General features: G+C 43.2%; 1 protein-coding gene across 3 annotated transcripts in view; it reads right to left on the bottom strand.

Moving 5' to 3' along the window:
• FAM135B (family with sequence similarity 135 member B) overlaps positions 1–26,959 on the bottom strand; it is a 451,441-nt gene that overhangs the window by 185,920 nt on the left and 238,562 nt on the right. For all 3 annotated transcript variants that reach the window (XR_007355437.2, XM_048841722.2, XM_075124918.1), the window contains exon 3: positions 13,815–13,894. Coding sequence is in view for 2 of the 3 variants with exons in the window: in XM_048841722.2 (XP_048697679.2) it covers positions 13,815–13,894 (80 nt within the window). In the remaining variant the exon portion in view is untranslated. The remainder of the gene's footprint in view (positions 1–13,814; positions 13,895–26,959) is intronic.

The raw sequence follows: 26,959 nt of genomic DNA, 5'->3' as shown, positions 1-26,959 counted from the left end.
AGGGAACATTGTGGACAGCTGTTATCCACAGGGCCCTTGGCTGGAACCCGGTGTAGAGGGTGGGCCCGGGTTTCCCCCCGTCATCCCCCCAACTCCTGATCGGACACAGGAGGAGTTGAACCTGGTCTGTGAGAAACACCAGAAGGGAAGGTCAGAAAGGGATCTGCCCTGTCCCCGACCCACTAGGTGGGACACAGAGACTGCAGGGATTGTTCTCCGTTTCCCCCATGCTGGCCAGTGATGAGGTTAGCTGAGTGGACGGCAGGTTTGAGCCACTAGCAAGAGTGGCCAAACTGAGGGCTGCCGTGAATCTCTGAGGCAAGCAAATCCGCCAATAAGCGCGGGACACACCGAGGCAGAGGAGGAACTTTGTCACAATACGTAGAAGCAGCCATGTGACCAAGCAGCTTTAGGCAACCTTGAGCCATAGCGATGGGGTATCGCGTTAGCGCCTCTATGATGGCACCCTTAGTCAGAAAACAGTATTCTGGAAGGAATGCTTTGGCTTGACCTGAATCTAAGAGAGCTCTGATGGGCTCTATCCTCTGGGTAATGGTTAGAGTTGATTTGGCACATTCAGTATTAGCCTGAGCTCTTTGAAAGTCGATCATATGAGGTTCACATGCTGTTCCACTTTGTGTTTGATACGGCCCTTGACAAGCCAGTTGTCTAGGTACGGGAAAACTTGTACCTGTCACCTCCTCAGGAATGCGGCTACAACCAACATGCATTTGGTGAACACCCGAGGGACCACCGAAAGCCCGAAGGTGAGAACCACAAACTGATAATGGGCATTGTTGACCACAAAGTGGAGAAACCACCTGTTGGTGAGCACGATCAACACATGGAAGTATGCGTCTTTGAAGTCGAAGGCAGTGTACCAGTCCTCTGGATCCAGGGAGGGAATAATGAAAGCCAGAGAGATCACGCAGTACTTCAGCTTTGTCATGAATATGTTGTGGTTCCACAGGTCCAAAATGGGTCTTAACCCACCTTTGGCTTTCAGGATTAGGAAATATCGGGAATAGAAACTCTTTCCCCAGAACTCCTGAGGGACCTCCTCTACGGCTCCAGCTTCCAGAAGCACTTGCACTTCCGGTATAGAGAAGTTGCTCAAGAGAACGGTCCATGAAGAGAGACAGGGAAGGGGGATGGGAGGGAGGAAGGGAACAGAATTGGAGAGAATATCCCAATTCTACCATGTGCAAGACCTACTGGTCCGAGGTGATCTGGGCCCAGGCCTGGTAGAAATGGGATAGATGATTCAAAAAACAGGGAGAAGGATCTGGGATTGTGACTGGTGCATCGCCCCCAGGTACACCTTCAAAGTTTTGCTTGGGAGCTGAAGACTGCCTCGCCGAGTTCTGTAATCTTTTCTGGGCTGAGAGGGGTAGAAGCGTGGCGGGTCTGAGGCTTAAAATGCTTTCTTTGTGGGGCTGGCGTATGGCGCCCCAGAGATTTTAATGTTGCTCTTGAGTCTTTGAGACTATGGAGCCTAGAGTCCGTTTGTTCTGCAAACAGACCCAAGCCATTGAAGGGCATGCCCTGAATCATTTGTTGGACCTCATGTGGGAGGCCCGAAACTTGCAGTGCCTTCACATGGCTATAGTGGTGGACAATATGCGGACATCCGCTGAGTCCAATGCAGCTTGCAAGGAGGTCTTTGCAATAGCCTTGCCCTCCTCGAGGATGGCTCCAAAGTTGGAGTGAGAGTCAGCTGAGAATAACTCCTTAAACTTGGATAAAGTGTTCCAAGAGCTACAGTTATTATGGTTGAGGATCACTTGTTGATCGGCAAGCCGAAACTGGAGCCCCCTGGTGGAAAAGACCTTATGGCCAAAGAGGTCCATCTTTTATGCCTCCTTAAATTTGGGTGTAGGACTCTGCTGCCTTTGTCTATCTTTTGCATTTGCCACCTCCACAACCAGCATGCCCGGCTGAGGGTGGGTGAATAGGTATTCGTACCTCTTGGAGGGTACAAAGTACTTCCTTTCCACCCTCTTGGCCATGGGGGGAATGGAGGCGGGAGTTTGCCATAGGGTCTTGGTGGTATTCTGGATAGTCTTGATCAAGGGTAAGGGCACCTTTGAAGGACCCGTCATGGCATCCACTTCTTCTGACAGCACCTCTGCCTAGAGGCACAGATTTTGTGCTGCCTTCTGAGTAGCTCTTGGTGGTCTCTATTGTCCATAGAAGGAAATGTGGCAGATGAGCCCTCTACTGCCTCGTCCAGGGAGGAAGAGGATGATGCCCTTTGAAGCACTGGGTCCTCTTAACCCTCCAACTTGCAGGGGCTCTCTCATGCTGATATTTCATTTAGATATTTTCTATTTAGAAAAGATGGACATGCATAAGTCCATGGGGCCAGATGCGCTGCATCCGAGAGTGCTAAAGGAGTTGGCGGATGTGATTGCAGAGCCATTGGCCATTATCTTTGAAAACTAATGGTGATCGGGGGAAGTCCCGGACGACTGGAAAAAGGCTAATGTAGTGCCCATCTTTAAAAAAGGGAAGAAGGAGGATCCTGGGAACTACAGGCCAGACAGCCTCACCTCAGTCCCTGGAAAAATCATGAAGCAGGTCCTCAAGGAAGCAATGCTGAAGCTCTTAGAGGAGAGAAAAGTGATCAGGAACAGTCAGCATGGATTCACCAAGGGAAAGTCATGCCTGACTAATCTAATTGTCTTCTATGACGAGATAACTGGTCCTGTGGATGAAGGGAAAGCAGTGAACATGTTGTTCTTTGACTTTAGCAAACCTTTTGACATGGTCTCCCACAGTATTCTTGCCAGCAGGTTAAAGAAGTATGGGCTGGATGAATGGACTATAAGGTGGATAGAAAGCTGGCTAGATCATCGGGCTCAACGGGTAGTGATCAATGGCTCCATGTCTAGTTGGCAACCAGTATCAAGCGGAGTGCCCCAAGGGTCGGTCTTGGGGCCGTTTTTGTTCAATATCTTCATAAATGATCTGGAGGATGGTGTGGATTGCACCCTCAGCAAGTTTGCAGATGACACTAAACTGGGAGGAGAGGTAGATACGCTGGAGGGTAGGGACAGGATACAGAGGGACCTAGACAAATTAGAGGATTGGGCCAAAAGAAATCTAATGAGGTTCAACAAGGAGAAGTGCAGAGTCCTGAACTTAGGACGGAAGAATCCCATGCACCGCTACAGACTAGGGACCGAATGGCTCAGCAGCAGTTCTGCAGAAAAGGACCTAGGGATTACAGTGGACGAGAAGCTGGATATGAGTCAACAGTGTGCCCTTGTTTCCAAGAAGGCCAATGGCATTTTGGGATGTATAAGTAGGGGCATTGCCAGCAGATCGAAGGACGTGATCATTCCCCTCTATTCGACACTGGTGAGGCCTCATCTGGAGTACTGTGTCCAGTTTTGGGCCCCATACTACAAGAAGGATGTGGAAAAATTGGAAAGAGTCCAGCGGAGGGCAACAAAAATTATTAGGGGACTGGAACACATGACTTATGAGGAGAGGCTGAGGGAACTGGTGATGTTTAGTCTACGGAAGAGAAGAATGAGGGGGGATTTGATAGCTGCTTTCAACTACCTGAAAGGGGGTTCCAAAGAGGATGGCTCTAGACTGTTCTCAGTGGTAGCAGATGACAGAATGAGGAATAATGGTCTCAAGTTGCAGTGTGGGAGATTTAGGTTGGATATTAGGAAAAACTTTTTCACTAGGAGGGTGGTAAAACACTGGAATGCATTACTTAGGGAGGTGGTGGAATCTCCTTCCTTAGAAGTTTTTAAGGTCAGGTTTGACAAAGCCCTGGCTGGGATGATTTAATTGGGGATCGGTCCTGCTTTGAGCAGGGGGTTGGACTAGATGACCTCCTGAGTTCCCTTCCAACACTGATATTCTATGATTTCCTGCACGGAGGCAGGGGTGGTACTGGCCCTAGTCCCGGCCTTGGTGTTGGCCTCGGTGCCGGCTTGGACACTGGTGCGATGGTGTCCCCCATAAGGCTTTATGGAAATATGCTTATGAATATATATATGACATAAGTGGAATATGTTTTATGCTACATATGCCATGTATCATATCTATGCAAAGGTTATGATCTACTGAATCTATTAATCCTATTTGTATGCATGTATCAGTTTTGTATTCAAAATTATGAATATTGGCTGTGAACTGGCTTGATTTTTAAATAGCCTTTGTAAAGCATTCAGTCAGCTTCTTGAGAAAGGAATGTGCAAATTAAGTGCCCAGTCAAAAAGCACTTAAGGGACAATGGATCTTGGGAGGCTCCAATCCACATAAGAAGTCTACATGAGGACATTCAAGCTAGCATGTGAGCCATGGCTGCTACCTCTAAGTTCTGAGTCATGCATGGACATGTGACTTGCCCATGTGACTCCAAAACTCCATCTTGTAGCTGGACTTTGCATAGGAGAGAGGAGGGGTTCTCCACCCACAAGAGAAAGTCTATTTAAGCCTGTGGGAGACCCCTATATTTTGTCCTCAGTTGGCTAAAGAGAGAGCCTCTCCACCCCCAAGGATACCTGAAAGAAACTAGAAAAAAGGACAGTAACTACAGGGGATGTGAATGATTGCTGGACCCAGACTAGAAGAAGACTAGTCTGTAAAAGGAAGCTTACTGAAACACCTCTGAGGGTGAGGTTTTATCTGTATTCAGTTTTCTTAGAAATTCTATTTGCTTGGTAATTCACTTTGTTCTGTCTGTCACTACGTGGAACCACTTAAATCCTACTTTCTGTATTTAATAAAATCACTTTTTACTTATTAATTAACCCAGAGTATGTATTAATACCTGAGGGGGGGGGGGGCAAACAGCTGTGCATACCTCTCTATCAGTGTTATAGAGGGCGAACAATTTATGAGTTACAATGTATAAGATTTATACAGGACAAAACTGATTTATTTAGGGTTTGGACCCCATTGGAAGTTGGGCTTCTGAGTGTTAAAGGCAGGAACACTTCTTAAGTTGCTTTCAGTTAAGCCTGCAGCTTTGGGGCATGTGGTTCAGACCCTTGGTCTGTGTTGGAGCAGACTGGCATGTCTGGCTCAGCAAGACAGGGTGCTGGAGTCCCAAGCTGGCAGGGAAAGCAGGGGCAGAAGTAGCCTTGGTACATCAGTTTGCAACCCCAAGGGGGTTTCTGTGATCTAAACCGTCACAACTGGGCTCTGATCCCTGTGGAGGTTCCCACACCATGGAGGATGATGTGGGGATCTGCCTGTCCGAGGTGATAGACAGAGATCTGGAGCTTGTCCCCTGGGCTTGGTGATACACCCACGGGGTCCATAAAGGCTCCTGTGTGGGCACCTGCCATTGTGGTGGTCAGCACATCATGAGAACTTGCTGACCATCCTCTTGCCTCAAATGGTGATGTGAGTGATGCTGGCTCCATCTGGAGATGTACGATTCTGGCTCCGACCCAGAAGTTGAGTCCGACCTCGGTGATTAGTGGTATGGTGCCAGAGAGCAGTGGCGAGTGGAGGGTGACCAGCGCCACACCATGGCTGGTTTGCCCTTAGAAAGCACGGCTCCTCTGTCTGGTGCCGGTGCTGCCTCACGATGAGGTCCCTGGTGGCCTCAAACATGTCTGGAGAGGATGGAAGATCCAACTCCCCCATTTGGCTCTCCCACGCAGGGGACTCCAAAGGGATCAGACTCAGCAGACCTGCCTACGATGCCGGAGTCAAGGTTGCTGGTTTTGATGGAGCAGGGGCTGAGTGTCCTGGCACGGGATGCACTCTATGGGGACCCTCACACTAGACTGCTCTCACTGTGGGCGAACGCCCCATCTCGACTCTCTTTTACTTTCTGTGCAGCACCAGTGAGTGAAAGTGGTGCCGGGAAGCCACAGAGCTCATCTTTGGTGGCAGAGATTGGCAGCGCCCGGGGTTTCTAGACCCCGAGTCCTTTGTCTCTCAATGAGGCCAGTGCGCTCTGCACCAAAGTGCTGTGCCGGCTGGGGATGAAGAGCTGACTCCATAAGGAGAAGTTTCAACCTAAAGTCCCTCTCCTTCTTGGTTCTTGGGTGGCACCTCTACAGATTTTACACTTGTCAGTCTGGTGGGCTTCTCCCAAGCACTTTACGCAGCAGTCATGAGGGTCTCCCCTGGGCATTGGCTTCTGGTAGGACCCACACAGTTTGAAGCCTTGAGACCAAGGCATACCCCAGTCCCCGAGGGAATGTGGGGGGAATAAATCCCAACAGAAACTTATCTAACTAAATATCCTATACTAAAAACATTAACTAACTCTAATTAAAACTATTTACAGATACAAATAGGAAAGTCCACTAGGGGATCGCTTGCCCTAGCAAGAGAGAGAAGCAGCTCCAATGACTGTCACAGCCAGTAAGAAGGAACTGAAGAGGTGGTGGGTCAGCAGGGACCTATATATATATATACTGCCATGAAGGCACAACTCCATGGGGCTCCACAGCCGACCTGATGGGTACTGCTAGGGGGAAAACCTTCCAATGACCATGCACGTGGCACGCACATACCTGCTTGGATGGAATCGACATGAGCAAGCACTCAAAGAAGAAGCTAAGTCGATGAAAGAGTGTCTCCCATGACATAGCATGGTGTAGACACCCCGTTAGGTCCATGTAAGTTACATCGCTCAGGCGGGTGATATTTTTCATACCCTTGAGCGATGTAACTTACATCAACTTAAGCAGCAGTGTAGACCAGGCCTTAGATATGGAGGTACAGCCCACAAAGACTAATGATCCTACAGATCAAAGTCCACATCAAGGATTCCTCTTTAACAGGTTAGTTAACATCTTATTTCCCTCCCCTCACCCTTTTCATTGCTGGTAAAGCCAAGGAATTTCTCTCCAGTTCCAAGAAAAAACATACATATTAACATCAGGACTGTACATGTACTGCCTTATGTTATATATGTACATTTACATTATATAAGTTAGTTAATATTAACTTCCTGGAAGTCCCAAGGGCTGGTCTCAAATTCACAAGTTTGGTTGGTCCCTGATTTCGTTTCTCCATGAAGAGTTTTGGGAGCTAAAAGCTATGCTATTTCTGCAACGGAAAATACTTATTTCTTTCATTCCTCACCATCTTCAAGTGTTGTCACCTCCCATGGTTTTATTGCAAGTCTCATGTTATTTTTATTTTTCTTAGCATCCCAGCTGCTGAAATGAAAATGTCAGCTTTTATTTTTTGAAAGAGAAAGTTCCTGGTCCTCATGGCTGTGGAGAAACCTTGAAAAATCTGAATGCAAAGGTCTCAATAAAACAGAAGACAAATAGAAAGAATCACAAATTTTAAAGTCAATCTCATGAATTTGGGGGCTTTGACTCATGATTTTATAATACTTTGGGCTGCCAGGACTGCCTCTTTCATAGTGCATATTATTAAAATTTGCAATGTTTTAATTTCTCCTCCCCACTCACACACAAAAATCTATATATACACTTGGGCAGATCAGAGTCCTGTGGCACCTTATAGACTAACAGACATATTGGAGCATAAGCTTTCATGGGTGAATACCCACTTCGTCGGATGCATGCATTCACCCACGAAAGCTTATGCTCCAATACATCTGTTAGTCTATAAGGTGCCACAGGACTCTTTGCTGCTTTTACAGATCCAGACTAACATGGCTACCCCTCTGATACTTGGGCAGATCAGTGACAACAGAATAAAGAAATGTCCTGTTGGGAGATATATATAGATGCATAGAGATAGAGATAGAGATATATATCTGGTATGAATGATGTGTGCTTGACATGAATATGTGCATTGCGAGTTAGCAACCAAAGCAAGGACTTAAGGTTAAGGACTATTAGAACTCTTTGTGCAAAAACAATCTTATGATTGTCTGAAAAAAATATGAAAAATCAGAAAAGGAAACAACACCAAGTGGACTGATATAAAATTTTATAAGAATTGGAGGAAATGGCATGCCTTGGATCATGGCGGCTCACCCAGGATTGTCTCTTTAAAATTATGCAGGTAAAAGGCCTAGTAAACAAAAGCCAAGAACCAATAACGTGATGGAATGAACTATAAATGGATGCTTATGATTTCTGCAAATCAGAACAGTTTATTGATCCAGAGTCCTGTGTGGATATGGATGTGATTTTGCCAGCTCCCCTCATTTTATGATCTTATCCTGATGCAAGGAACCTCGACTGGCCATCGGGACCATTCTGACCTTTGGACTCTGGTATAGTATGTTTGGAGTATAAATATGAAGCAAGTAAGATCTGTTTTGTAATCAATAATGCGCATTTAGAGTATTGCATACCAATACTGTGCCCGGTATCTTCCTGCTCCCCACCCTGTAGGGAGACCTCTATTGTGGGTCTAACAAGTGGTGGAGAATGCAGAGTGGGGAGAGATATTAAGGAGTGCCGGATTTGGAGATGGGGTCTTACAGTGTTGGGGGAGTACTTGTCTAAGACTAATAAGGGTAACTCCTTATTTGTAAAATTTGTAAAAAACGTGTGAGAGGGGAAAAAAACGCATGGGGCGATACCACATGGTGTTAGTGTAATAATGTTTAAAAAACTATTTTTTTTTTAAAAATGAAGGAGTGGAAGAGGCACCTCCATGGACTAAAGTTAAAGCCCCTTCTCTGTTAGAGAAGAAATTTATTGCATTTGGGACATGCCCTTGGATGGAAGGTGCGGTGGAACCAGATGTAATATACTTGATACCTTAAAAAACATGTTTAAAAAATATGTACAGCTGTACAAGCCTAATGCCAGTAAAAGCAAACGGCCGTAGTATGGCTGTTGTGGCAAGCTGTAAAAAAGGCAATTCATGTAAGGGGGAAATCGCAAGAGTTTCTCACAGTTGGTGCCAGAAAACTATAGCAGCATTGAAAAAGCAAGTAAAAATACAGGAGCTGTGTGTCAAAAAACAATCAATTATAAAAAATCAAAAATCAAGTAAAATATTTAAAATTAACATAAAAAAATCATGTACTGAAGTCTAAATGGGTTAAACCATTTTCCATCATAAATAAAATTTCACCTACTGTAGTGCAAATTAACAACAACAAAAAAGTGGGTCCACACATCACAATTAAAGTTCTGGCCTAAAAATTAAATAATGTTCCTTTCTTTTTCATTTAGTTTATCTTACAGAGGACAAGAAATGCCCAATTGCACCCAAAATTATCCTCTACGGACCTTGGATTTCAAGTGCAAATACGGTGCTACAATTTTTGTAATTGGTTTATTGCTTATGCTTGCTTTGCTTTGCATTTTGCATTTTGTGCTTAGTAAAAAATATGTGTTGTGTGTGTTATATTTAAAAACATCATAATACCGAAGCTCAAGCAAAAATAAAAAAGGTTAGTGTAAGTATTTAAAATAATACGGCCAAAAGCATCAGACATTATTCCAATTGAATAAGGGCTATGGTTTCAATATGAAGAATTCTCATAATTCAAAAAGGGTAAAAATATGGTTTGGGGCTTTTATGTTTTTTAAATATTTGGAAAAAATTAGGGGTACATGACTATACATATGGAAGCACCTCTAAAATGAAGGTATAAATCAAAGGAAACAATACATTTGACTACTTGTGGAACAAAATGAAAAAAAAAACAGGACCAAACAAAACCAAATGTAAAAAAACCCACAACGTTTAAGGTAAAATTTAAAATATGACCGAAAAAAATGTAACATGCAAATATATAAAGCCAAAAAATTTAAAAGAGCAATAAAAATATTTGTACATACTAAAAAAAAGGTCACCTAAGGTTTGTTTTTATTATAACTAAATTTAAGCTAAATATAAGTACTCTAAACTGTACCTTTTAAAGCTTAAAATTTAATGTAGTCACCCTAAATGTGACTAATAAACAAAAACTGGCTAATACTCATGTGAAATAAAATAAATCAATGGCTCTTAAGTTATAAAAATATGGTGTAAATACAAATCCTTCCATAATAATCAAATTAAGTTGCTTTAGGAAAATTAATGGGGGAATATATTTTCAAAAATATGGTCTTTTTTATGTTTCTTAATAAAATACCAGTAAACAAAATCGCACCAAGAATCACGGCAGACGAGCACCCAGGTAGGAGGGAAAAAGTAATCAAAGCCCCAACTATTGTAAACCAAACAATATGGTTAAAAAAAGTGCAAGTAAACGTAAGTGCACAACAGCCAAAGTGTACACCATATGCCTTGCCTCTATTACAAGCATGGCAACAACAATAAAAAAATGAACTATACAAAATAAAAAAGGTACAGAAAAATATATCATAGGTAGCATTGAAGATGAAGTTTTAAACTCATTTAATATTAAAACGTTACCAAACAAATGTCAGCTTTGGGTAAAATTTGGGGGGCTATACAGACACATGTAACACAACATTTTGGTGCATTATCGAAACAAGGAATAAGAAGTGTGGATCTCCAGTTAAAACAAGCCCAAACCTTAGAAACGTCTCTAAATGTAAATCTATTTGGTGTGTCTAAAATTAACAATAAAACTTTACTAGTAATACAATGTGTACAAATGCAAACTATAAAATATAGTACATTAAAAAAATGGTTAATCTGCTAAGTATTTGGCAATGGCCTTTTAAATGGTTCCAAAATCCTCATATATAAAATCAACAAATTACAAAATAAAAAAAACATATATAAAGTTTAATTAAAATCAAGCCACTCTGAGGGGAAAGTAAAAGGCAGCCGTGGCCTGGAAGTTGCCAAAAATTATTAATAAAAAGTGAATAAAAATAAGTGAAACATAATTAAAATACAAATTAATAAAATTAACAAAACATTGTAAAAAGTAAAAACAAAGCAAATGGGTGTGCCCACAACTAACTTGGTCCCTAGAGAAATGTCATTTAAACCATTTAAGCAAACAATGTACCCTGCAATATTTAGCCACGAATGGCAAAAAAGTGTTTAATTTAGACAATGGGTGTATCTGTGTGGTAACCACTAAAAACGTGTATTTAAAAAAAGTATAACAAAGGCCCAATTAAGTCATATTAATGTAATTAACAAAGGTCATTATTAATAAAATTATTTACCGACGTCCTCAATTTTTTTTAAATAGTTTAAAAACCAAAAAATGTAAACTGGTCCTTCAATTTAAAAATACATTGGAAACAATAAAAAAATTAATAAAGGCAAAAATCAGGCAATATACAAAAATATTATCTAAGTCTGCTCAGCTAAAAAAAAACAAACATTTTGCTCCACAATGATCAAATATTAAACATCCTATTGTCATATTATTTGCATTACTAATTTTGTTAACCTTTATTATGCTCTGTTTATACTACCGAATAAAAAAGCAACAAAAAATGTAAAGCAAGGAATATATAAAATTAAATTGCTTGCAAAATTGTAAAGTAATACAATAATTAATGGCATTAATCATGTATCACGAGGCGGGTGTGAATATATATATAGATAGATAGATAGATAGATAGATATATACACACACACACACATTGTGATTCATATATCCATGTAATGTGTTATAGGTCATAAAGGCCTGGTATGAATGACGCGTGGTCGACATGAATGCATGCTTTGCAAGTTAGCAACTGAAGCAAGGAATTAAGGTCAAGGACTATTAGAACTCTTTGTGCCAAAACAATCTTATATTCCAAGAAAAATACGAAAAATCATCAAAAAAGGAAATAACATCAAATGGACTGATGTAAAATTGTATAAAAATTAAAGAAAATGGCACGCCTTAAATCATGGCGGCCCGCCCGAAGCTGTCTCTTTAAAATTGAGTGGGTAAAAGGCCTAGTAAACAAAGGCAAAAAACCGATGACGCAACAAAATGAACTATAAATGAATGCTTATAATTTCTGCAAATCAATGTCGTTTATTAATCCAGAGTCCCGTGTGAATATAAATGTGGTTTTGCCGGCTCCCAGCATCTTATGATCTTATCCAACAAAAGAAACCTCGACTGGCCATTGGACCATTCTGACCTTTGAACTCTGGTATAGTATGTTTGGGGTATAAATGTAAAGTAAGTAAGGTTTGTTTTATAATCAATAAAAAGCATTTAAAGTATGGTATACCAACTCCGTGACCAGTATCTGCGTGCTCCCCATCCTGTAGGAAAACCTCTATTGCCATCTAACAGTCCAACTGATTAGCTTAAACTTCAGCCCCATTAAATGATGCTCTTCCACAGGCTGTATGAATCAATTACAAAACCCTATCAAAGTTAGCCAAGGAAGAATCTTTTAAAGCCTTAACGTCTTAAATACCCCCTGCCTTGATATTAGCCCTGTAAAGCTATTAACCTCCTGCCTGGATTGCATTAGCGTAATGCAAGTCTGCTGCTAATCCTGTAACCACTGTACGTTTTGCCTTCGGTTTATAAGGGTTTTTTGTTTTGTTTTGTTTTTTTTTAAAAAGACTGATGAAAACGCTGCAGCCTCATTTGTCTTTCAGGTATGTACAAATGTTCGGAGGAAGAAAATGCTCGGAGCTCGGTCAATGAAATGAAGAAACAGGAGAGGAAGGAAGTAGTTTTACCTGCTTCCTGGACAATATGCTCACTCACTTGGTTTACAATGCAGAACTGCATTGCCTTATATTCTTTTCTATAACAGGAAGGTAAAGTTAGATTTAAAATGTAGTTCTTCTGATAGCTTTTCGCTGTGTTCTAGGAGACAGCCTGCGTCACGGCCTTCTGCTAACAGGGCCCAATCTAAAGCCCACAGGAGTTAACGAAAAGATTCCAAATGACTTCGGTGGATTTTGGATTAGACCCATAGTTGTTTACACTGACCTAGTGTCCCCTTTGTCCAGAAGGAGCCCAAAGCACTACACCATTTACAGGTCAGATTGCCAAATGCACCTTCCTATGCTGGCCACACCCCAGAGAGAGACCGAAGGCAAGATAGTGTGTTCCCATTGCTTCCCTCCCAAGAGCTTCCACCAAGGAAGGGGCAGCTTTAATTCCACCAGAGCTCTGTATGGGCTGCGTGGGTGGAAGCGGCAGCGGGGTTGCACTAAATGAACTCCTCATGTCCCAAACTATGCTCCCTCCCCAGGCAGTGCCGCCCTCTGGGAGGGGCTCTGCTGAGTCCTTGAAGGACGCCTCGCAGTGGAATCGTACTAACCTCCTTGCAGGTCCTGCTGCCTGGCACTCTGCACCCAGGTCTGTGTCAAGCTTGCTCCAGCCAAAACCTCACCGTGTATTTGGTCATATTTTATATAAACAATAGCCTTCCCATTCTCAGCTGCTGAAACGCCATCACCGCTGTAGTGCAACGTGGCCAAGTGTTGAACACTACCCAATAGTTCCGGGCAGGAAATGGAGAATTCCCATATCCAGCAAACCATAGGGAAGCTTTTACATAGGTGATTTAATTTTTATTCTGCCATTCCTAGCCCAATTCTGCAGCCTCTTGAGGTTCAGCAAGCTCAGATGAAATGCAGAGAAGCATCTGGATTTCCGGGTGCTTCCCTGAGCTTCCTTTTAGCCATTACTATACATTTCATGTCTTTGAGCACAAACTGCTCATTCCCATGTGCAGCAGCCAGGAGACTTGTTTTATTCACATTTTCACTTACCCTAGAAACGGTTCCCTATTGAATCTGGCTCTGCATCTCACACACACACCATGAGGTTTGGAACCAGATTCAAACTTCAGAACTGGAGCCCATCTCTTTAACAGGCCAAACCAGAACACCGTCTCTAAATGCCCCTGAGCTTTAGGAGAAGTTCAGATCTGGATCTAAACCCAGATTTGTACTTGGATTATCTCTCATTTACTCTGTTTTCCCCAATCTGAACAAATGAACCCAGTTCTCATCAGGTCACTTTCCTATGAATTTCTCACCTGTTTGCTCTATGATTGTTGCAGCCAGTCTATGGGGAATCCTGGATGGAAGTTTCAACCCTGCTCGTATCTGGTAGTATCTAGAGAAAATTAAAAAAAAAAAATGCTGTTATACAGATGACTACTCCATTCAACACAAGAAAAATAGTTAGAACACACATTGGATATTTATGCGAGTTCAGAGAGCAAACATGCAGTATGCAGCTATGATATTAAGGAGAGCAGGTGGATTGGGCTGTTAAATATTGTGGCCCTAATTCTCTCATTCACACAAGCTTTATACAAGTTTAATTCCATTGACTTCAAGGGAATTACTCCTGATTTACACCAATGTGTGAGGAGGATTAAACACTATCTGATTAACATGAAGAGCCATGACAAGAAAAGCTTGCTTCAAGAAAAGAAGAGTGGGTAAATGTCCATGATGCAATGCAACCCGATTGGATAGGATGCACTGAAAAGTTAACACAAGTGAAAACACAAAAGAAATGTTTGTACATTATCCAACCTCCCTCCCTCCCGCTCCCCGCCCCCAGTTAACATGCTTCTATTCATATTATGATTATTATTAACAAGGCAACTCTATACGTATTTGCATGGCCAGGTAGGTCTAAGCCTACTTGCATTGTAGTTCACAGAATCATAGAATATCAGGGTTGGAAGGGAACTCAGGAGGTCATCTAGTCCAACCCCTGCTCAAAGCAGGACCAATCCCCAATTAAATCATCCCAGCCAGGGCTTTGTCAAGCCTGACCTTAAAAACTTCTAAGGAAGGAGATTCTACCACCTCCCTAGGTAACGCATTCCAGTGTTTCACCACCCTCCTAGTGAAAAAGTTTTTCCTAATATCCAACCTAAACCTCCCCCACTGCAACTAGTTATTTGCTTTCAGTGGGCCAAATCTTGTGCTACACCTACAGGCTCTGACTTTCGTTTTTGTCAGTGGATGCTCTCCTGCCTTCCAGTTTCACTGTGTGCCATGTATGTGCTCCTGCCGCTTATTGGTGGCTTGTGGGTGCTAAGCACCCCTTATTTTTTCAGTAGATTCTTGATCCCCGAAGCACCCACGGAGTCGGCGCTTCTGGTTACACCTATCAGGACAGTATCTGGCCAGAGAACAGCATTGGAAATTTTGCCTGAGTGAGAGTAAAGTGCACTGCAGGACTCTGTGGAAAATTTGCATATATCTGCATACAGCTTCGTATATAAATATAGAGGTATATTCCCCAACAAAAATCTTCATTAGCCAAGAGTAACAGGCACCATAGTCCAATAAACAGGGTCCTGCCCTGTAATTCAGGATATCTGGGTTCTGTTCACAACTGTCACTGACCTGCTGTGTGTCTTGGTGGAGTCATTTCACTTGTGTGTGTGTCTGTGTTTCTTCTCCTACTCTTTGCCTGGTCTATTTACATTATGAATTCTTTGGGGCAGGTATTGTAGGACTGTTCAACTTAGAAAAGACACAAGTAAGGGCACATATGATAGGGGTCTATAAAAATATGAATGGTGTGGGGAAAGTGCATAGGGATGTGTTACATACCCCTTTACATCTGACAAAAATTAGGCATCACCCGATGAAATTATTAGACAGCAGGTTTGGAACAAACAAAGAAATACTTCTTCACAGAATGCACAGTCAACCTGTGGAACTCATTGCCATGGGATCTTGTGAAGGCCAAAAGTATAAATGTGTTCAATTAAAGAATTAGATAGAGGATAAGCCCGTCCACATCTAGTAGTCAAGATGGTCAAAGGGATGGAACCTCATGATCAGGGTATCCTTAAAACTCCAACTGCCAGTAGCTGGGACTGGACCACAGGGGACAGATCACTTGATAATTGCCCTGGTATGTTCATTCCCTGTGAAGCATCTGGCACTGGCTACTCTTGGAAGTCAGGGTACTGGGCTAGTTGGACTACTGGTCTGACTCAATATGGCCATTCATATGTTCTTATGTCTGTGATAATGTGTATGTACAATGCCTAGCACAGTACAACCCTGGCTTCAGTTACTGCCTCTAGCTGTACATTGTGATAATTTTAGATTTAAAGGGTTTGTCACTGGAATCCAATCAGATAATATTTACACTCTTTACACAACTACTACATTTGTGTGTGTAGGGGGGGTGTTTTTATTTTTTGATGAGTATCTGGAAATGAACATTTCAGGAAGCCATCCAAATCCAACTTGACATAACTGCCATTGCACCCACCAGTCCCACCCCAATTCCACGACCCACCAAAATTACACTCTGTCCCTTTGTTCCATTCTGTGGTGGAGACAGGTTGGTGCAAGTACTTTAACGCATTTAGATATGGTTTATTAAACCCTTAGCAAAGATTTTAAGACCAGATCAGACCCACACACATTAAACCCTTCAGCATGGGGCTTTGTGGGGAGAAAAATCTCCATGGGGTTCCCTCACAGAGATCCCCATGCAAAGACTGGGGTTTGATCAAACCCTCCCTGCAGAAAAGGGCTCAGGCCCAGCCACCCAAACCTGGCAAATCCCTGAGGAGCTGCATGGACCCCGTGGCACCTCCACACCATCGCTGCCCCCTGGCACGTCACTGGCACCAGATATAGGTGAGACCTGCATGCGAGAAGCCCGGACTTCATTCACTCACACCCTACACCCCACACCTATTTTGCTGATGCATGATTGGGAACGGAGTGCAAGAGCAAAGTGCCTGATTTACACATCTTCCTTACACTGGTTTTAGACAGCTGCAGGACCACTGACTTCAGTCGGGGCACTCCTGATTTATCCTGGGACACGTGAGGGGAGAGTTGAACTGAAGGTGTTTAATCAAAGTGAAAATATAAAGTAATACAATTTTTTTAAATGATAACAACCTGCTTGCACTATCAGCAAAATCAAAAGTACCTTTCTAAATTAAAATATTAATATTACTACTAGCCATAGCTGATGGTTGCCACAAATAAGTAACACGACTCTTTAGTATACAGACATTAACTGATAACATGTTTTATCACAAATCCCTGTCAAACTGGACTAATTCCCAGTCTGACAGGGACTCATGTGCATAATCCTGACTGCATGTGCATCTTTCATAGGGAAAAATAAAATCCTACCATTTCGGGCTGCCTGTTTTATTCCTCTATGTCTAAAGATTCTCACTGTTCAGGAAACACTGGAAGGGATGAGCAACTATTCAGCTAGAAAGCAGAAAACGTTCAGACTGCACAGTTTTACCCTAGGATAGCATCTGAGCTCTCCTTAAGCAAACTCAGCCATTGCTTCAACAGCTCTGCACACTGCATCATTCCTTACACGCATTATCCTCCATGTTTAATCTGTACCACACTCCCTTTTCTTCATCTTTCCCCTGAGACATCCTGGTCTTTTGGATTTTACCCTTGCCGGTTTTCAAAGGAATATGCTCATCTAAAGCAATATGGTTGCACCAGTTTAAAGTTTGCATTGCTCTGTGAGACAGCATCCATTTCTCTTTTTTAAAAGATTCTAGATGAAGGACCTACAACTGCCTTGCATAGTATGAAGAGCATCCAGGCTCTGCACCGTTAAGGGTGAAACTACCTCTCCATTATAAAGCCCAAATCTCCACTGCCTTGCTCTCTGTATAATCATTTATTCCTGTGCCAAGTGAGAATGGAGTAGGAGTACAATACTACTGTGACTTTTACTTTGCACAGTTTCACAGGACAATCCAAGGTGCAAAACAGCCATTTCTGCAACATACCAGGTCACAGTCCAGACTAGTGGTGGGGTGGGGGTCCTGAGTCACCCCTGTCCTGCAACCTTTGGTACCTTACAATGCCTTGCTGAAGAAGCTCCCACCTGGGCTGCTCACAAACAGCCTTCCAGCATGCAAGCCACACCCATATCATGTGTGAGTAACTGTAGCCTGCTAGTTACGTCCCTGGCTTTCACCAGCCTTGGTTGTACTGCCAGGTGACCCCAACATGCCCCCAGTCCCAGATTTTCTTCAAGAAATGTATGTCATGTACTGCCCAGCACTCTGCTAGACAGTACACATATACTCAGTTCATTATTCCTTTAAGGGAATAATATTCCAGTTTATTACCTTAGAGTTACCTAGATACTTTATCTTAAACACATTGGATTATATACAACAATGAAACAAGTTTCTTAACTACAAAGAGATAGATTTTAAGTGAGTACAGGTAACGAGGCACAAAAGTCAGAAATGGTTACAAGAAAAATAAAGATAAATGCTTATTAGTATCTACTTAAGAAACTCTTAGTTGCAAAGCAAACTTTCTCACCACATGCTCCAGCAGATTACTGAGCAAATTTTCAGATCAGAACCTCTCTCTCAGAGTCCAATAGCTGTTTCCTTTTGTCTTCTCAGGTGTGGAGAATGAGTTGGGTAGGGAGATAGACAGGGGTCCCTTGGGGTGTTGGTCCCTCCTTTTTATAGTTTTAATACCCTTCTTGGAAAACATTTCCAGCTGAGACCCAGGAGACAAAGAGTCTATGTGGAAGGATGTTCCCTGCTGGTTTTTCATCTATTTGAACTTTCTTTGTTTTCCCTTCCTCTTTGATGACTCTGTTTACTGCTTAAATGCAAATTAAGGCAAGCACACATTCCTTTGTTTAGGACAGACCTGTTTGCCAATTTCTGGTTGGGCAGGGCTGTGGGGTTTGGAACATGTGTTGTTAACATCATACAGAGAAATCTTGTAACTGCACATACAATGTTGCCATACATATTTTATCAGAATAATACTGACCAGCAAATTATGAGTCTTCAAATGATACCCTACAAGGCATACCTTGTACACAGAGTATTATAACAGTGTGTAGGGTGTGAATATAGGAATGTATTCCATCACAGTTTCTTATCCCCCTAATGCTAACATAAATAAACCAATTCAGCTGATATTTCACAGGCATAATGGAGATTACAAACTCTTCACGGCAGGACCTGTCCTTTATTGTGTGTTTGTACAGCATCTAGCACAACAGGCCCCCAGTCCTGATTGGGGCTTCTATATGGACTATGGCAATATCAATACATAACAATCCATATTATCTGAGGATAGAATGTTTCCAAAATGTTTGGGACCAACTGGACAATGCATTCGGGAGTGAGGAAGAGTCAAAAAGGCATGGAGGAGGTTTTATTTTTTAAAAGTAATCCGCACTTTGAGCTCATTATTCTTTGATCGGTTGGGTTTGGGGAGGAGCCATGTCTTTGGCTTGTTGTGGAGAATTTAGCGAGTAATCGTGTGGGGTTTGTATTTGTCTCATTCGGTTCTTCAATACTCCAGTTTTATACACATTAGGAGTGTGATCCCAAACTTAACAAACTGCAAAAGTGCCATAGAGCTCTCAGGAACCGTGGAGGGCATCTCCTGATCTGCTGCTGCTTCTACTGTCCCTTTAGCAACCTGGGGCTGAGAGGCGTCCCAGAAAGCAAGAGAAGCAATTCTAAAAGGTTATTGGCCTCCCTCTCTGAAGATGACTAAAGGGGTGGAGCAGGAGTGGGGAGATCGTCATGCACGAAGGAGGTGCTGGTCCAAAAGTTACTGAACTTTTCAGTACATCTTTCAGCAAAGTTCAGGACTGCTGCTATAAGACGAACATGAAGGCTGATGTATGAACGTTCTGCACAGCTAGATTCACTACTAAGCAATGCTATTATGAACTCTCCAAGTTCTTCTGTGAGCATCAGCAGCAGCATTCTCTCACTAAAATACATTCAATAGTACTGAATGTATTAAGCAGATAGGTATTCAGAGCAGCTAATACGCATTTTAGCCAACTAAGTACGTATTTAGTAGCAAGTACATTTTTCTATATTTGTCACTACCAGGATTAAAGGGATTGACATTTAAACAGGGCAAAACTAACAGAGGATGGAGCTGGCATTTTTTTTCCCCAACACAGAAGATGTTATCATCCAGCAGGACACCATGTGAAACACAGTTGTGATCACACTGTCATCACCCTGACAGTATGCTACTATAGAGCTTTGACAGCAAGCCTTGTCTTTTTGTCAATGACGGATTACTCAAGTGTACTCATCTGTAGTCTCTGAATGTGCAGAAGAATAGCAAGCTGAAAGAGAAAGCCTTGAGGGCTTATAAATAATCAGAATTTTAAATGAGAAGTGGCAGGGCCATGGGTCAGCCTAAAAGGAGTTTGGTACAGGGGTCTGGGTAACTTCATCACTAGAGGTGATTTGCTCTGCCTGAATGTTAAATGATCAAATACGACAAGAACAGAATGGAGTAGGTCTTACAGTTGGTATGGATTTGTGTGTTGCATTACATCTATAAGCCTGACGAAAAACCCAAAGTCAATGGGATTCTTTCCATTTACTTCAACAGGCACTGGATCATGCCTCTATACCCAACATACAGCACTTGTATAGTACTGGCAAAAATACAAAGAAGGCTTGTGCAAGTCCTTTAAATAAAGATCTATATATTTGTGCATATGTATGCACTGCAATTCCATAGGAGTTCAGTATAATGTCTTAAAATTGATTTATTAAATTAAAACGAGTGGAACATGCTGGCCTGGCAATGCTGGAGATCGAAGTCCCCTATTCCTCCACAGTGAAATTCACCCCTCTGTAGAGGCCAGCTCAGGGGCTATGAACTAAGTAAGTTCCATTTAAGCCCTTAAAGTAAGGCATAACTAGTACTTAAGTGGGGCAGAGGCCTCACTCTAGCCTTCCGCAAATGGCAAAATTTCACCTCTACAAACAAGTAGAGCTTAGGCAATGTCAGCACAAGCTTCCCCCTATTCCTCCCAGACAACAGGACTAACTTGTGCCCGGGAGAGACTAGCAGCTGGGGTGATTATACCTCAGTTTCCATGCCCCAGTTTGGGTATAATTACATACAGGCAAAATAATGGCACCTGCAATACCATCGATTTAGGTTCCTAGTTTGAAGATCCAGCCATGTGGTTAGACAACCCAGTAGCCATTTCATGGACCTGCCATTAAACAAATTGTTTATTTTGTTTATTTTAGATTTTGACACTCTCCCCCACCCCCAAAAAAGGTTTCTTCTCCTCCTTACCCAGCAATCAGCCTCCTTTTTTTATTCTTCCTCACCATTTTCAATGAAAAAAGGGAAGAGAAGTAAAAGAGGGAGAGAAATAGGAATTTAGGAGGGATTTGCCTGGACTGGCATTCAGGTCACTTACTGCCTCATTTTCCGCTCTCAGCAGTCATCCACAGTGCAGGAGCTCCATTGTTATGAGCAGTAAGGTGGCTTAGCCCTCCAGCTACATCAGTGGTTTTCAACCTAGGGTCCGCGGACACCTGGTGGTCCACAGGCTATGTCTAAGATTTCCAAAGGGGTCTGCACCTCCATTCAAAATGGTTTAGGGGTCCACATATGAAAAGAGGTTCAAACCACTGAGCTACACCATGAGTTCACACCTTTCAAAGTCAGAGGCACAAAGGATACAAAACCAATCTTCCACCCTAGCCTCTTACATGGCTCAGCTCTTCAAGGGTCTTTCCAACTGCACAACAGTCTGCAGCCCTTCTGCTGGGCTCAGCTTCCCACCCTCATGGGGTCCCAACAGTCCCTTCTTCCCCTTGTACAAGGTAGCAACACAGGGGGAAAACCAGGCCCACCCTCTACCTCAGGCCTGGGGTCCTAAACAATTAGGGTCTCTGCACAATAACCCAAACTGTTCTGTCTCTCTTTCCCAATGACTCTTCCTCTATGTTCTCAGTCTCCTCGCTGGTCCTTTCCTATCTGTGTAAGTCTTGAACCTGGGCCCAAGGGTTCCAAGGAAGCCCTCACTGGGTAGCCACCCCAGAACTGCTGGAACTGAGCCTTGTTCCTCCACAGACTTCTGGTTTTGACCACTAAGCCTGGCCAGTAGATCAGACTGCCCATGTCCTGGTCCTGACATTCCCAAGTCTGCTCTCCTGGAATCTCTTTCCTGACTGAACTCAGGCTGCCCTTGTATCTCCCAGGAGGCCTTGTTCTTGGTCATTTGCTCCTGCTGTCACATGACCCCTAAACTCATTCACTTCACTTAAAGAGATGTGCTAAATCTGGCAGAGGGGAGGCTGAGCCCCAATGCCTCTTAAAGGGCCAGCTCACCCTGTGACCAGGGGAAGGGCGATGTAAAAAAATCCAACAACTGACTATTTCGGGTTTTCAAAATTCAAACTAAACAAAAAATATTTCATTTGAAACAAAATATCAGTTTGTTTTGTTTTGAACGTGTATACAGAAAAGCTTGTTGCTGACACAGAACTGTTTCCATGAAACATTTTGATTTTGACACAACACCATTTTCCAACTAAAAAAGTTCCAGTCAAAACATTTTGACTTGCTCTAAAAGTATAAACATCACCTAGGAGAGACAAATTCAGAGCAGAGAAAAGGTATTTCCAATAGAAGTAGGGATACATGAATGCCTTCATACAAGACACTGGTGAGGAATACTGTGTACAATTCTGATTGCCTGTGTTCAAAAAAGATGAATTCAAAGTGGAACAGGTGCAGAGAAGGCTACTAGGCTGATCAGTGAGGGCCCTGTTTCATGAGAGGAAACTAAATGAGCTTGGTTTGTTTAGCCTAGCAAATCAAAGGTTGAGAAGGGACATGATTGCTCCCAATAAACACATCAGGGGGTTGTACCAAGGAGGGAGAGGAGCTATTAAAGCTAAAGGACAACACTGAAACAAGAACAATGGGGATAAACTGGCCATTAATACATTTAGACTGGAAATGAGAAGTTTTCTAACCCTAACAAGAGTGGGCTTCTGGAACAGCCTCTCAATAGGGGTAGTGGGGGCAAACAATCTAACTAGCGTTAAAATGGAAATTGATAAACTTGTGAATAGGATTACCTGACAGAGTTGCCTGTGATAGATGACCCAAGCGGTCCCTCCCAGTCCTGTGTTCCTAACTGGTTCACTTCTGACCACTGGTAAGTTAGGAAGACATTTTCATTTGAGGTACACCTTTGATAGACCTTCTTGTTGTCCAGGTGAAGGAGAAAAAGTAAATAACCTCCAGATACAGGAAACTGAAAAATCCTAGTGACTGTACTTAACATTCTCCAAACCAGGCTCCAACATTTATGTCACAATCTAAGCACGATCTCCCATTCCTTCCCAGGGTTTCTTCTGCTGTTTCATGCTTTGAAGCTGAAATACAATTCACCTGTGGCCTCAAAGACAGAGTACTGGACTGGGACTTAGGAAGTCAGGGATTTAGTCCTGGCTTTGCTACTAGCCTGCTGGGTGACCTTGGGCTAGTCATTTCATTTCTCTGTGCCTCAGTTTCTCCATCTGTAAAATGAGGATAATGATACTGCTCTCCTTTGTAAGGCACTTTGAGATCTACTGGTGAAAAGCACGGCAGAAGAATGTGCATTATTATTTGCTATCTTAAGAGTTTCTGCATTTCTGAGGGGCAGTTTCCTGATCATAATGCTGTACATCCTTGGTTCACACTCAGTAATTTTAAATACAGGGTGACATCCATACGGTGAACTGCCCTGTTGTCAAGTGATACCAAAAAGAATTAATGCATTTCAGTAAAGACTACACTGGCCAGGTTTCACTGTTGACAAGGTATCACAACAGGCTACTACTTCATTCGTCACTCCTGCATCAGAAATTCTGTCTCGGTGTGGAAAGTCAGGCACCCCCCACTCAAGAGTCCCTGTGTGCAGAATGAGAGATGCAAGTGGCATCTTTGAAACATCCCACATGGGTTATACAGCCACCGTGAACTTGCCTTCCCACAGGCTTTGTACATCTTCGTTAGCCATTAACCATCAGCTGCCTTTTCAAGTGTGGCATAAAATAAAATAATTTGATTTTTAACCTTCATGTTCCCAACTCTGAGCACTGATGGTTTCCTGAGGGCCTGCACTGACTCAGGTGGGACCTTTTAGCCCTCGTTTCTTAAACTAATCTAACTTTATGGCGAGGACAGTAGTGTGTAAACCACGGTATGGCCACAGCACCTCTTCGGGAACCCCTACAGGCCCTGCCATGCTCTGGCACAATGCTCTAGGAGCACTGAGTATAGAGCAGGCTCTGCAATACTCTTAGTAGGGTTGCCCCCGTCTGGGTTTTACCTGGACAAGCCGGTTTTTGGTTTGCCAGATGCCTGGTTTTCAGGGGCCTGGCAACCCTAAAGTGCACCAAAACCAAAAGCCCTGTTACTATGGGGTAAGGGGAGGTGCCAGGCCATTAACCCGCACCAGCCTCTGCTCAGCTGGGGCCACCTCCTAACTGCAGCCAGGCTCCTTGAGATGATCCAGTGAGCGAGAAGGGGAGGGCAGACGAGGAGCGAGCAATGTTGGGGATTGGCCCTGCTTTGAGCAGGAGGTTGGACTAGATGATCTCCTGAGGTCCCTTCCAACTCTGATATTCTACGATGCAATGGGGGTGGGGCTTTAGGGGAAGAGGCAGAGAGGAGGCCGGGCCTTGGAGGGAAGAGGCAGAAAAGGGGATGGGGTCCTCAGGGGTCCAGTTACTAGAAATCAGAAAGGTGGCAACCCTAACTCTTAGAGAGAGTTCAGCATGATATCCATCCTGTCCCAGCCCAGCTACACTAGCCAGCGTCGAGGGGCCCACAAACCCAGCACTGACTCACCCTTTTGACAGGCCAGAGCAATTGCCAGCTGACCCAAGGGCTGCGATGGCGTCTAGCACCCACTAAAGAATGCAAGGGGGTGGATTCATGCATCTTCTGCCCCCTTGCACATCCATGCAAGGGTAGTCTTTTGACTAGTAAGTACCAATAAACCCACCATAGGGAATATTATTATTTATATTACAGTTGAACCTTCAGGCATGAATGACCAGGGCCCCACTGTACCAGGCATAGTACATACACGTAACAAAAGAAAGTCCCCGTCCCAGAGAACTTATGATCTCAATAAAGAGGCGGCGAGGTAACAGAGAAGGGACGCGACTCGCCCCAGGTCAGGCAGAGCAGATCTTAGAACTCAGATTGCCGTAGCCCGCAGCCGGTGTCCTGTCTGCCAGCCAACACCGCCTCCCTATCACTAGTCCTGCATTTTCAGGGGGCCAGACGAACAGTGTGTTCTGGTTCTAACTCCTATGACTCTGTAAACACCAGATGTTAAAACTAAGGCTGGCCAAAAACCAAGAATTCTGTTTTGAAAAAAAAAAAATTGAGTTTTTGGAATTTGTTTTGGTTCCACATCAGGAAGAACCTGAGACCCTCTGAGATTTTTCATGAGAGTGGGTGTACAGAAGAGCCAATTTAGTTGGGGATCGGTCCTGCTTTGAGCAGGGGGTTGGACTAGATGACCTCCTGAGGTCCCTTCCAACCCTGATATTCTATGATTCAATAGCCCAGTGGTTGGGCACTCATCTGAGATGTGGCAAACCCCACTTCAATCTCTACTCTGTCTTATTCAGACCAGGGTCTAGAACAGTGGTGGGCAACCTGCGGCCCGCAAGTGGCCCATCAGGGTAATCCGCTGGCAGGTCACCAGACAGTTGATTTACATTTGCACGGCCACCCACAGCTCCCAGTGGCCGCAGTTTGCCGTTCCCAGCCAATGGGAGCTGCGGGAAGCGGCGTGGTTAAATCTATTTCAACTAGATTTAAAACTAGTTAAACTGTTAAGTAGCTGATGTTGATTATTCATGGCTTATTGTCTTCTCCTTTGCCTTTTCTGTTTCATTCCACCTTAGACAGGGAGAATAAGTAATCTTATACTGATTTTTAAAATTGTTTCTCTCCCTCCCACTCACATACAGTACTGCTAAATTGGTCACATGCATTACGGAAGGATTCCTCTTTCTTTTGAAGCACTAGCTAGTGAATAATGCCAGAAGCAAGTTACCAGGTTTGATGAACCAGTGATGCTCTAGGTAGCATGGAAAATCCGATGTTCTTTCAAAGACACTGTTGGTGCGACAACACTAATGAAACATCAACATGTGCATGCACAGTACTGTTAGAGCCGGCTCCTTCTGTAGCCAGACAGACACTATGGTGATGAACTCTCTAAAAATACCACAGATCAGATCAATCAATCATTGTGTCACGAATCGCATGGTGGCAGCCTATAGCTCTGGACCTCCTGAAAAGCAGCAAGCTTCAAAATGTAGTTCTGAGTTAGACTGTAAATTTTAATAAAGCAACAGAATAATACATACTACAAACCAAGCAACTGTACACTAACACTGTAATTCAATCCAGAGTTTCCGTAGCTCTTTATACAATTGATGGAGCTGCCTGCCAACAACTCATGTCAGCAGAACCTTCTCAATTGAATTATTGTCTTGTGCTGAACCAAGGCAATGCATTATTCGATAAGACAACAAAGCCTGAACTTGCAGGCAAAGGAAGAGCAGGAGAAATACTCCATGAAAAGAGCACTCAGAGTGGCTTCAAATGACTCCACAGAACAACCCCCACCCTTGTGTGTCATCAGAGAGAAGAATCTTCAGCATCAAAGAACAGATTTCTATCACTTGAGTTAAAGGGCAAACTTCATTAGCTGGCAACTGTAGTAAGCTATTATATTCCAGGTGGACCAGCACCTAGAGGGCAATCATGATGCACACCACAAGCGTATGGCATTCAGATAGCTTTCAGCTATGTTTTTCACAGAGGTATATATATTTAAAGCCAGAAGGGACCATTATGATCAACTAGGCTGGCCTCTTGCATAAGACCGACCTTTGAGTTTCACCCAGTGATTTCTGCATCTAGCTCAACAATTTGTGGCTCATCTACAGCATACCTTTAAGAAAGGCATCCATTCTCGAATCTTCAAAAACAAAACAGGTTTCAGAGGAACAGCCGTGTTAGTCTGTATTCGCAAAAAGAAAAGGAGTACTTGTGGCACCTTAGAGACTAACCAATTTATTTGAGCATGAGCTTTCGTGAGCTACAAAAGCTCATGCTCAAATAAATTGGTTAGTCTCTAAGGTGCCACAAGTACTCCTTTTCTTTTTGCAAAAACAAAACAATGCAAAAAACCCAACCACTTTAAATGCAAGCCAAACAAAATGAAAATCAAGGAAACAACACCATCAGTACTATTTAAAGCAGTGGCTCTCAACCCCTGGGGTACACTGAGGTCTTCCAGGGGGTACATCAACTCATCTAGATATTTGCCTAGTTTTACAACAGGCTACATAAAAAG

This window comes from Caretta caretta, chromosome 2 (genome assembly GCF_965140235.1).
Source record: "Caretta caretta isolate rCarCar2 chromosome 2, rCarCar1.hap1, whole genome shotgun sequence".
In the NCBI taxonomy this organism is placed as follows: Eukaryota; Metazoa; Chordata; order Testudines; family Cheloniidae; genus Caretta; species Caretta caretta.
Note: the sequence above shows the minus strand (reverse complement) of the source record. Positions and strands in the feature narration are given on the sequence as shown.